This window comes from Vicia villosa, linkage group LG4, assembly GCF_029867415.1.
Source record: "Vicia villosa cultivar HV-30 ecotype Madison, WI linkage group LG4, Vvil1.0, whole genome shotgun sequence".
In the NCBI taxonomy this organism is placed as follows: domain Eukaryota; kingdom Viridiplantae; phylum Streptophyta; class Magnoliopsida; order Fabales; family Fabaceae; genus Vicia; species Vicia villosa.
Window position 1 is genome coordinate 196,506,565 of NC_081183.1, and position 13,739 is coordinate 196,520,303.

The window sequence follows — 13,739 nt, forward strand, 5'->3', positions numbered from 1 at the left end:
CCAATCCATTCATTTTTCAATATAAATAAAAAAAATTGACTTTTTTAAATTTATTAAATATATGATGTTTCTTCAAATTTTTGCTTCTAATAAATAATAGATGTTTTTTTTTCCAAATAGGTGGAAATAGACAATATTTTGATTGGCGATGAATAATTTTAAATATAATCATAAAAAGTAATAAAATCATAAATCCTTTTTAAAGTAATATTTATGTTTTAAAAATTTTCTATTTTTAAATTTATAATTTATGGAATTTTCAATATATTTTCTTAAAATAACAATGGAAAGTAGTTAAATATAATTAATATTTAAAAATTTTCATTCGTGTTTTAACATGTTTTTTTTTAATTGAATTTAAAGTAATTTTTTGTATAAGAAAAAAAATTAAATACAAATTTTAAGTGTTTTTGACTAATCCCAAAGAAATATTTTTTAATCAAAACTCTTAAAGTATTTTGTTTTAAAGAGTTTTATCTATAATTATATTCAATGCGATTGATTAAAAAAAAATATTATAATGTCATATTTTAACATTAGAAAGTCGACTAAAATTTATAATTTTCTTTTGTGTAAAAATATTATTGATTTAGAATGAAAATTTTCATATTAATTATTTTGTGATAATATCAAATGTAATTTAACTTTATAATTTTTGTAATATTTAGCTTTTTAACTTGTTTTACTTACTCAGTTTAATTATATTTACTCCCATAAAGCAATTTTATGGACTGAAGACATAAACATCGCACAATCAGTCAATTATGCATTGGTGGTCGTTCGATTAATATCAAATAGTAATACTTTTTAATTTTTAAAAAATTAACTATCTAATCAAAATTTTGAATGACTATTAATATCGTGATTACTTGACCGTTCGATTTCATATTTTTTTAGAATATTCATTATTTTTTATTTCTTATTTTCTTAAGATGTGATTATATTACCAATAAGATACAAAATTAATCTTCCAAATAAGTAAATGAGTATAGTAACCATATAAAATATTTTTCATAAATATTCAATCATATTCAACAAATCTCAATTTAAAAAAAAAAAAAAAAGTGATAGATGAAGGATCAGAAAGTAAAATTCTTTTATTGTCATTAAGCATATAGAGTTTTCTATTTAACTCCACATGTTATTGTTATTTTCATATAGCTTGTATTTTACACATGAATTTTTCAATGAAGCTCCCTTCTTCTCATTCTTTTCTAACTTTAATTTCCACTATAATTCTCCACTTGATATTTTTCTTTTCTCTTTGCTTTGAAACAAATGCAAAAGTTGAACTCCCTGAAAATGTTTTAATTCCAGCATTGTTTGTGTTTGGAGATTCAATTATGGATACAGGAAATAACAACTTCAAAAAAACAATAACTCGATGCGATTTTGCACCATATGGAAAAGATTTTCCCGGAGGAGTTCCAACCGGTCGATTTAGCAACGGAAAGGCTCCATCTGACATTGTAGGTGTGTATACATTTATGTCTCTGTTAAAATTTAAAATCGCTAAATCGTTAACTCTTTTTAACTCTTGCTCAACTATTTCATGTCAGTTGTTAGTATCATGTATGTTATTTGTCTGTTCGTATAAATTTAATACCCTTATAATTTTAATTATAATTTTAATTATAATTTTAATTGGTTTAGAATATTTATTTAGCCAACGAAAATTTTCTTTTTCATATAAAATATTTTCAGCTGAAGAATTAGGCATCAAAGAATTTCTACCTCCATATTTAGATCCCAAACTCAATGCTACTGAATTGGCAACTGGTGTGTGTTTTGCTTCTGGTGGTTCTGGCTTCGATCATGTTACATCAAAATTGTTGGTAATATACACACAAAAATTAGATAAAACAAAATATAAAATATTTTATTTTCTTTAATCACAATTCTTTTCTAACATTGTTTATTTTCATAAAATCAGAATGCAATACCTTTATCAAGTCAACTAGACTCATTCAAAGAATATATTGAGAAGCTTAAAGTATCTGTTGGAGAAAACAGAACAAATGAAATTTTAGCCAATAGTGTTTTTCTTGTGGTTTTTGGAAGCAATGACATTTCCAACACATATTTCTTAACTCGTTTGAGAAAAATTAAATATCCTGAATTTTCTGATTATGCTGATCTTCTGGTTAGTATAGCTTCCAACTTCACTAAGGTATGGTTATAAATAAATTTTGTACTTATAGTTTTATTTAAATATCACTTCATTATCTTATAAATAATATACTATATTTATTTTTTTAATCAAATTTTATTTAAAAGGAAATATATCAACTAGGGGCTCGGAGAATCGGAATATTTAACGTGCCGCCTCTAGGGTGTGTGCCATTGCAGAGAACGGTGGCCGGAGGATCAGAAAGAAAATGTGTTGAAGAATACAATAATGCAACAGTATTGTTTAATGATAAGTTATCGAATGAGATTGATTCGATTAAAACTAATTTATCAGATAGCAGGATTGTTTATATGGATGTTTACAGTCGTACACTCGATGTCATTGTGAATCGTCAAAATTATGGTAATTATAAATTTCAAAATTTTAATTAGATATTTTTTTAGACAATTTTTTTAACTTTAATAACTTAGTTAATTAAGTATTGAATTATGAATGTAGGGTTTGCAAATGAAGACAAAGGGTGTTGTGGCACTGGAAAATTAGAGGTTGGATTTTTGTGCAACCGTCTTGGATCTATATGTTCCAATGTTTCAGAACATGTGTTTTGGGACAGTTTTCATCCCACTGAAATCTTTTACAAAATCACTATACCCCCTCTACTAAAAAATTATATGAGCCAATTTCTTTGATTAGGTCTTTAATATAAGGATATGGGTCAAATTGGTGATAAAAGTCATGATTGTCCATTATGTAAAAGCCATATTTTCAAAATAATACGTCTTGAAACTGATTTTTTTTCCTTCTGTTTTCCTAAATTTTAATTGGATTTATTTTCTATACTTAAATCATCTGTTGATATACTTATGGTTACTAAATGGGAAATTTCACCAAGAATACTATGCTTTGTGCAAAAATTTGATGTTTTTGCTATACAACCTATGGTTAGACCTTGGTCAATTGCGAGTTGTGCTAGAGGTTTGGTATTTTTGTTTTGAGGAAATAATTTTATTTTATAAATAAAAGAGGTTTCTTGTAGTAAATAATTGCCAATGGGATAATGGGTTTGGAGGATTGTGTGAGTCAAAATAATGGAGGAATAATGCCACCTATGAGGGACTTAGACTCCCATAAGACAAGATGTATGTTGTCTCGTCTGAGAGACTCAACTAAAATAATGCACGATAGACTTAATTTAAAAGTTTTTTTTGAGGGATTTATTAACCTGTGATTTTTGACATTGGGTTTAAACTCACTAAGTATGGTATGGAAAAGTCTCAGGGACGGACCTACAAGAATAGGATCATTCTCTTTTCGAATGGTAATCTCGACATATAAGTGGTGAGTTCGACTGACTTACCAAGTCTTAGAACTTAGTAATTATTCTAGTCTTTTAGACATTTCAACGCGAAGCTTTTCAACGGAAGTGTTTAGAGGATGTAGAGTTGTTTTGAAAATGGTTAACAAAGGTTCAGAAATAATTTAGGGACCAAGACACGTGCAAGCACATCATAGAAAGAGAACACACACATGTAAAGGTAAGTGTTAAATGATGGAGACCTAATTGTTATTGACGGTTTTAAATGTAATAGTATATAAGAAGATTTCTTGTATAGATTTAGAGGTCTGAAATTCTTATCAAAATTCCCATAAAACTCAAAGTACTTGTGTTATAGGGAGAAACGAGTTTGAAAGATACATGTAGCGCACCATTTCTTATTTCAGTTAATCAAAGCCATGCAATGTTATCTTTCCTGTTAATGTTCTTTATTTGTTTCATTTATTTAAACGTTTTTACATCATTTCCGACTAGAAGTGTGTTTATTCTTCTTCTTCTTCCAATTTTCAATCATCAAAACCCAATAAATCACACACTTTCTTATAGATTTGTGCACAAAATGCCCTTGGATTTTTTTCGAGTTTAATCCTATGAGTGAACGAAAACTTGTGGTTTGGTTTGACAAAAATACCAATTATACTCAACCTACAATACTCGTCAATGTCATCACGTAACTCTCACATCAGTCTTCATCTCAGGAGCACCTACAAGAAAATTTACAACAAATGTTATCTCTAACGCAAAGTTGAGAGAACATATGTATTCTCGTGTGGCGATCTCTCACGCGCAACTCGAACACGGAAGTATTAAGGATAGATACGCAAGTTATTGTTAGCTCTAAGTCTATCTCTAGAGTTCAGAAACTAACAGATAATCATCCTAGATAAGGATTCAATAAGTTTATCTCTAAAGCAACTCAAACCCCGATCACAAAGCAAAAATCCAGGACAACAATCAACACAAATTTATAAAGCAAGTTTTACATAACGCCATGGGAAAACACAAAGAGGAAGAGAAATGAACCAAAAATATCCCAGTTTGTCAGCTCCGTTCGACGATCAATCCACCTCCAATCATCCAAATATAAGCTCTATAGTTGTTTTCTAACCTAATCTAACCTAAAAATGAGAGTTTGATGAGTTGGGAACAAATACCCCAAAACATAACATAAAAAATGTAATTTTTGCCCCTTTTACAAGCTGTTTTCTCAGGAAATCTCGCTAAGCGGTGTCAGAAAAAACCAAATTTTGTCTTCGCCATAACTTGAGAACCGTAACTCTGAATTACGCTTAGTTCGAAACGTTGGAAAGCTTATTCAATACTCTATCTAACAATGACTAAATGGAAACCAAATTGATGATTTTATCATCCTTATTTTGAGCCTTATTCTTTGATGAATTGGTAAAATTAGCATTCTTGAAGCTTAGCCGTTGGCCTTTATTACTCAATGCTCCAAATATGCATGAATACCTACAAAATGAATGGAAAACTATTAATCGGTACATAAGTGAATCAAAAACACAAGTATGCACATATTTTCACAAAAGTTAGGATTTTATTATAAAAATGGAATGAATAGAATCGACAAGTGTCACAATTATATACTCAAAATCAACCATGAGTTAAGTAAAATAGGTTTTTCCTTTTTAGTGTTGATTTTTTTGATGTTGTGTTATGTAAAAAGTTTATGAGGTTATATTTAAGAAGTGCTCTTAGGAAGTGTTAATATTGTGTTAAGCAAATTATATCATATGTACCATGAATTTCATATTACGCATCTTTGTTGATTTGTGTTAAATAAAATATTGTTGGAGTAAGCCCTAATAGCCAATCACTATTAGCTTAGTATGCTTTTGTATCATGACCTTGACATATATTGATTGTTATTATATATACTTATTAGGCATTGTATTTATTATGTTATTTGTATATGACATAATAAAATCCTTAGAATAATTAGTCTATTAATGACCTATTAAGTGTGAATTAATCGTGAGACCTCATTAAAAATAAGGACGTTATTCTTAAAGTATCTATAGTCGAGCTTTACTGTCAAGAAATATGTGAGTACATTGATGACTGTATCTCATGGGTCATGGATATGAGATATCAAGTCTTCACATAGGTATAAATATTAGGAGTAATATTCATACTAGATTGACCCACCATAAGAATACTACATAGTTTGTTATGTAAGTGTCATAAGTTATTCTCATAGTGATAGTGGTGTATACCATCCTTCGACCTGAAACCACTATGGACCCTCGATGTGGAGTTAGGTACTTTATTGCCAATTAAACATTGTCCGTAACAGGATGATCATAAAGATGGTTGATGGGTACTTTACAAATCATGCCGAGGGACATGAGTGACCTATATGTGATTTGCCCCTCTTACATATACTGGAGTAATATCTGTGGGCCCTTGATAGAGTATGATTGTAAAATGCATGGCTGTGCTCAAATAAGTCGATATTAGATATTGGGCTTATTTGTTGCTATCAAGTATACTTTGGAATCAAGGGATAAAATATTGAACTATACAAGGGTGACACATTCTATGTCTTGTGTTCAATATAGATATAAGGGCAAAAGGGTAATTGTATACATAATCAATATCACGGAAAGGTTATGTCAGATCACACGACATTCTCGTCACTTGCGTAGCAGTGATGTGTTGCTAGATACCGCTTACTGTTTATTATATTAAATATGTGTTAATGGTATTTGAATTTTTTAATACATTAGCACATATATAATTTATTTTATTAAATATGGATTAACTAAATAAATGAGGATTGCCATTTAGTTAGATTAAATATGATTTAATTTAAATTTATTTTATTTAATTAAAAGAGTTTGATTAAATATAAATAATATTTATTTAATTAAATACTTTAATTAAATTAGATTGGGCTTATTTTGGAAAATCCCAAAATAATAGCATTAGGATTTTAGAAGCTCTCTATAAATAGAAAAGCTCTTTCCCCTACCAAAGCTAATTGTCACTTTTCTCAGAGCAAGAACGGCTAGCACCGCCTTTCACTTTGCACTCGCGTGGACTACGCAGAGACGTCGGTATCTTCCGTCGTTCGTGATCAAAAGATAAAGCACGTTTTAAGAGGTAATTATTGAATCCTTATTGGTGTTTGGTTTGTGATTAATGATTTAATGAAGATCCATTCATCAGATTAGATTCATTCATCGGGATTATTCCTCTAAGAGGATAAAAAATTTAAATAATCCCTCTTAAAATCCCAACAAATATTTATGAGTCTATTCTTATGAAGTTCTCTTAGAAAGTGTCTATATTGTGTTAAGTAAAATGTACCGTATGTACAATGAATCTCAAATTAGGTGCCTTTGTTGATTTGTATTAAGTAAAATATTTATTGTCGTCGTTATTGTTTAAATAGAGATGAGTGATTAAACTACCATATCTCCTACGAATGAGGATTCTACTACTGATACTAAAAGTACAAGAAAGTTTAGAGGTGTCATGGTGATATCCAAGTTGACAAAAGTCCACAACACCGTTGTTAAGATGCTGATTGATTTAATTTAAAAAGTGATAAACGTGAGGAGAACGTGATTAAAGAAAAAATAAAACAGATAGAACAAGAGCTAGTAGATACTTCAATAAGCCTTGACGGTGGACCATCTCTATCATTACGTTAGGAGACCAGGGGGCAAGTGTTGAGAAACAAGTGTGAGTTGCGTTGAGAAACCAATGTGGGTCCTTAGGCCCATATTGCTTATAAAAGTGAAGTTTGAGAACTTTATATATGAGAAGACTCATACACCTATCGCCTTAAGGTTTTGGATGAATATGTGGTGTCTCTCTCACTTGTTTGGGTGAGTCTTTGATCTTTAGGTGAGTGTTTGACCCAATATAAATAATTCCCCCTAAATGATGACCCAATAGTGGTATGAGAGCCAATGGTTTGATTAAGAGGCTGAATCCTTGTATCGAAAGTCTTCTTGACACATTGGTGGCTATACGGCGTGTTTCTTTATAGTGCCCATAACGAGTAAGGGTGTATGTCAACAACGGTACAAGCATGTGGATGAAAGAACTTCTGCTTTAGGGGGAGCATAATGAATGGACTCACACTTAAGGGATATATTATTGAGAAACAAGTGTGAGTTCTATGTCCCACATTGTTTAGAAAAGTGAAGATTAAGCACTTTATAAGTGAGAGGACCCATACACCTACTACATTAAGGTTTTAGGTGAATATGTGGTGTCTTTTTTACTTTTTTGGGTGAGTCTTTAATCTTTAGGTGATTGTTTGACCCAATATAAATGTTTCCCCCTCAACGATGATCCAATGGTGGTATCAGAGCCAATAGTTCGAGTAAAGGACCAACTCCTTATATCGAAAGTCTTCTTGACACGGTGGTGGTCAGGCGGTGTGTTTCGTTGTAGTGCTCATGACGAGTAAGGGTGTATGCCAATGATGATACAAGCATGTGGATGAAAGAACTTCCTCTTTAGGGGGAGAATAGTGAATAGACTCACACTTGAGAGGTAGATTAGTGAGAAACAAGTGTGATTTATGTTAAGAAACAAGTGTGAATTATGTTAATAAACAAGTGTGAGTTCTAAGTCCCACATTGCTTAGAAAAGTGAAGCTTGAGCACTTTATAAGTGAGAGGACCCATACACCTATCATCTTAAGGTTTTGGGTGAATATGTGGTCTCTCTCTCTCTCTCTCTCTCTCACTTGTTTGGATGAGTCTTTGATTTTTAGGTGAGTGTTTGACCCAATGTGAATACTTCCCCCTCAATGATGACCCAACATTGAGTTCACATCAAAGATAACACATGTAGTAGCTGTGAAGATTGTAACTAGATTATTTTTTCAACATTTTTTTTGAATCAACAAAATATTGGATTAATTCAAAAAACAGTTACAAACCAAGGTGATCACAAAGGATCCAACCTTACACTAGTACTTACATCAATAGTTGAGCCACTATGTTTCTATATTTTCTAATTCTTCATCCTCTATGTATGATGGTTTCTTTTATATTATTTACAACTGTGTTCCTATCATAGGTATGCCCAAAACATGTGTCATTTCTATACTTCCAACAATAGTATATCGTTTCTGCTGCAGCCAGCTTCATTAGACCACACTTTTTACCTTTTCCACTACAATATCGAATGATCCAAGCTATTTCCCGATGCCATTGTAAAGGTATACGGGCAATCCCAAGCCAAAGTAAAATCTCTTGCCAAATATAGTTATTTTTTCAACATTATTAAATATAGTTAATTAACTTTGGTAATGAATTTTTATTTGTGTTATAGGATTCGTTGGTTAAAAAATCCAGCATTTATGCATTTTTCCACAACAATGCCATGACATATTAGTAGTGGCGATTGGAACAAAAGAGCATGGTGGGGGTATCCGGACGAGGCGTCGACTTGAGGTTATTTTTCTCACCATCTTCAAAGATTAAAGAAATGCGACATAAACGGATTAAAGAGCTAGTTGATCAGAGAATGAAGGAGAAGATAGAGGGGGGGGGGCTAGAGGAGAGGATGCAGGGGAAGATAAAGGAAAGATTAGAAAATGAATGGGTGATTATTATGCATGAGAGTTTGACATGGGATGTGCGGGAGAGTTTAACCCAAGATGTGATTGAGGTAAGTATAGATTTGGTTTTGGAACTTCCTTTTTCATTTGTGTAATTAAAAATATGTGTTACGTATTGTTGTTGTTTTTGTTATTAGAATTATGTATTGTGTTGTTGTTATTTTTATGATGCAGCAATTGAAACTGTTGGGAACACTTGCTCACTCAAATTTAAATCTATTATACTTATATGAGAAAGTTGTTTTGGTGGTGCAAGCACAAAAGACAGTTGTTCAGCCCTCCAACACAAGATTGAGACCCTAGTACCTCAATCAGATTCACTTCAAATATTGACAAATATGCTCAAAGATATGAGAAACTCCTTCGAGATACAATTACAACATGATTCATATGAACTCTATATAATTCAAAAGGATTGTATTATGGATCTTGTGTGAGGTACTAATTTGCTTGACATAATCATACTACAAGTATAGTGCATGTAAGTATATCTTTTAGTGGTGATTTCAATTTATATTCATTGTTCTGAAATATTTTTAATGTCAAGGCTCACATCAAATTTTAACTTTTGTGTTAGCATTTAGGTGCATACCTTAGATTTGGGAAGAAATAAATTTAAAAAAGTTCGGTTTCTTGGATATTGAATCCCCAAAGCACATTTAATAATATTCAAACGTACATACAAAATAAATTAATTCAAGATAATAGAGATTATTATCTAAGACCGTTATCAATTTCTAAATATATATGAATTTGTATTTTCTCTTATATAATATTTTAAATGTTCATGCAATGGTCATTAATAATTAATAATTATTTTTCCTAAACAAAATAACGTAATTATGTTATGTTTATTAGACAATCATCTTTGATTCAAAGATAAATATAAAATTTTTCTACTTCAATTGATTAAGTTCGTTCGCTATATCCTATTAAACGTAGCTTCAAACATTGTATTTCACAAAATTAATTATATATTTTTTTAAAAATTTTGTGTTACTTTTTTAATGCCTAATTATAGAATTTGTTTTGGACCTCCAAAAACATGTTAGATTACCTTGGTAGTTATGAACATGAGTTTGAACCTACAATTCTCAAAGAGTAAAACTTATGAATTTTACCATTTGATTCTTTAAAAAGTAAAAGAAAAAAAAAATCATGAACCAATATATCACTAGCTGGCAAACTCACATTCACATTATACATTTTCTTAAAGTTACTTGATATAACTTCACTGGTCAGTTTCTCACCTTCTTAGTCTCGCTGTCTTCAAGTCCTTTCATGAAGTATATCTATCTTAGGTAGATCTATTATCAAAAACACCCTGTTCCTTCAAACACTGACCAATTGAAAAGACAAACAACTCAAGTATTGTCCACATGTTTTTTCCTCTTTTCCCTTTGTTGAGTTGTTGAATTCAACTTAATGATAATCGTACAAATATCCTAGTTAATGTATATCGTTGTTGTTTGCACCATGTACGGCTCGTTATTAATGTGCTAGAGTTACAATAATTTCAGCAGGAAGGTGCTATTTTTTGGTTTGGCATAGTTATTTGTTATTTGAAGTAATCATATTTTGAATATTACTTTAGGTTTAAGGAATATAAGAAGGTGAAATTCTTACCCCAAAAAAAAAAAAGGTGAAATTATCATTCATTAATATTGAGTGTCATTTATTATTAATTGTACAATATTGTTGTTAAAACTTAATTTTGAGTGTCATTTATTATTAATTGTTCAAGTATAATATTGTTATAAAACTAACTAAAACTACGTAGAGATCAAAGAGAGGTAGAGAAGAAAGAGAGAAATATTATCTTATCTTATTCCAAGTATGTTTTACATTGTAATATGGGTCTCTATTTATAGGACTCAAGGGAGATAGAAAATCATACATATTAAGCACATATTAAGTATGGAATAAGAAGATGAAGAACTAGGAGATGGATGGACATCCACTAACATAAATATTCATAACACTCCCCCTTGGATGTCCATTGAGGATATGCCTCGTTAAAACCTTACTAGAAAAAACCCAGTGGGAAAAATTCTAGTGAAGAAAAAAGAGTACAATATCCTTTGAATGTGAATTGCCTCGTTAAAAACCTTACCAGGAAAACCCAATGGGAAAAAACCATGGTGAAGGAAAAAAGAGTGCAAAACATATGTTTTCTCCCCCTCATGCAGACATTTACATGTGAGATGATATTATTTGTAATAGTTGCTTAAAATTTCTTCTTGGAAGTGACTTCATGTAGTGCTAATAGTTATGCAGGATTTGATGAAGTTGTTGCCATGAGTTGTTTCATAGATCTCCATGAAATGGTTGTTACATCACATGTAAACAAATAACCTCTTTCTGATCTACCATTGTGAGAATCTGACAAGTAACCAACATCTCTAAGATAACGAAGTATATGTTTGACTCCGTTCAAATGTCTTCATGTAGGCGAATAATTGTATCTTTGTAATAGATTGACCACAAACGATATATCGAGACGTGTATAATTAGCAAGGTACATTAGTGCTCCAATTGCATTAAGATATGGTTATTCGGGACCAAACAATTTTTATAATCATTTTCTTGAGGCCTGAAAGGATCTTTCTCTACATCTAATGATATAACAATCATTGAAGTAGACAACGAATGAGATTTGTCCATATAGAAGTGTTTCAACACTTTTCTATATAATCTTCCTGATGTACAAATATTCCATTGTCCAAATTCTCAATTTGTAAGGCTAGACATAATTTTTGTTTTTCCTAGGTCCTTCATCTCAAACTCTTTCTTTAAGGAATTTATAGCTTTTGGAAGCTCTTCAGGAGTTCCAATAATATGTATGTCATTCACATAGATAACTAGTATTGCAAATTCTTTTCCACATCATTTTATGAAAATACAAGTACAAATTGAATTATTTGTATATTCATCATTTAGTAAATATTCACTGAGGCGATTATACCACATGCATCCAGATTCTTTCAGCTCATACAGAGACTTGTTCAATTTGATGTAGTAGTTTTCTCGAGATCCATAATTACGTGTCTCTGGTATATTGAACCCTTTAGGGAGTTTCAGGTAAATATCACTATTAAGTGAACCATATAAATAAGATGTCATTACACCCATCATGTTCAAATTAAGCCCTTCATGTGTTACAAGGCTAATTAATTATAAAAAATCGATTGAATCCACTACAGGTGAATATGTTTTATCAAAATCAATCTTAGGTCTTTATGAAAATCATTGAGCAATAAATCAAACTTTATATCATTCTTATTTTTCTTTTTCACAAAAACTCATTTATATCACATTAGTTTCACATCTTGAGGTGTTCGGACTACAGGTCCAAAAGTGAGTTACTTATAAAGTGAGTTTAATTCTTCTTCAATTGAATATATTTATTTTGGTCAATTCTCACTTAGTCTACAATCTTTAATAGACTTTGACTCATGATCCTCGTTATCATTGATCACTTTTAGCGCTATATTGTATACAAAGACATTGTCAATATTAACTTTATTCAGTTATCTCAATTTCGGTTCCATTCCATTTCATCCATGATATAATTTATCGAGATCTCTTTATTTCATATTTCAAGTACTTGATTTGTTCTTCTGGAACTGAAAATTAAATTAGATCAAAGTGCTCTTAGCATTTTCATATCCTCACTTGGGTCATCTTTAGTTTCTTTTCTTAGTAGAGGACTTTTAACATTGGAACCGACTTTCATACCACGCTTCAGGCGCAGCTACAACTCATTTGCAATATTATATTATCCAATAGGAGAATCCACTTTGAGTGGAGTATTACCAGCCGATAATTTATTTCATAAACTTTGCAAATGAATAATATTTTGAACTTTTGGTTCATATTGATTTGTACGAGGATCAATACAACAATTTATTTTAACTTGTTCATTTGAACGTCTTGTTCATGATTTCAGCTGTTCATTTCCCTCCCCCTAATATTGGGAAAATTAATTTATCAATTGATAATCAGCCTACTGGGCTGCAATCAAGTATTTGATTATTTGCTCAAATTATATCCTCAAAATTGAGAGTCATATTAATTATATTTTTCCAATATTCTTTCATGACTCATCTTAATGTATTATATTGGAGCAATTGGAATATACACAACACATCCAAATGTTCACTAAGATGAGAAATATTATAATAAATTAGGGAGGACTAAGATATAGTATCTTGTTGGCTTAATGCGAACACATATCTTAATATCATACTTTGGGTGTTTCAAATATATAATTTAGAATTGATGATCTCATAAGTATCAACCATATAATTAGCTTTAGACGTCTAAAGAATGGATCTTCGGGTCCATTTTCTTTTTATGAACATATATTACATGATATTCAATATCAATTTTAATAATATATGTGATACTTATACAGGAATTTCTAAAAAAATTCAGAAAACAAGATCTTAGTCTAATTAGTTGAGAAAATAATTTCACAAACTTCTGGTTATGAGTAGAGACATATGCATGATATTTTAGTCGATGCAACAATTAATGTCATAAAAACGTAATTTCTCAAATTTTTATTTTCCTTTAAAAACACACAAAAATTGACTGGATTGAAGAAACTTTTGGTTATTCAATACAAATTATTCGCATCATATTATATCCGAGATGACCCAAAC

At 30.6% G+C, this 13,739-nt stretch overlaps 1 protein-coding gene across 1 annotated transcript; it reads left to right on the forward strand.

Annotated features, from left to right (window-relative positions):
• The first annotated feature begins 1,184 nt into the window (after positions 1 to 1,184).
• Positions 1,185 to 2,902, forward strand: LOC131594219 (GDSL esterase/lipase EXL3-like). Its single transcript, XM_058866303.1, has 5 exons — positions 1,185 to 1,473; positions 1,705 to 1,835; positions 1,934 to 2,170; positions 2,278 to 2,533; positions 2,630 to 2,902. The coding sequence occupies exons 1-5, from the start codon at positions 1,188 to 1,190 to the stop codon at positions 2,818 to 2,820; spliced, it is 1,101 nt and encodes a 366-aa protein (XP_058722286.1). The 5' UTR covers positions 1,185 to 1,187; the 3' UTR covers positions 2,821 to 2,902.
• The last annotated feature ends 10,837 nt before the right edge of the window (positions 2,903 to 13,739 follow it).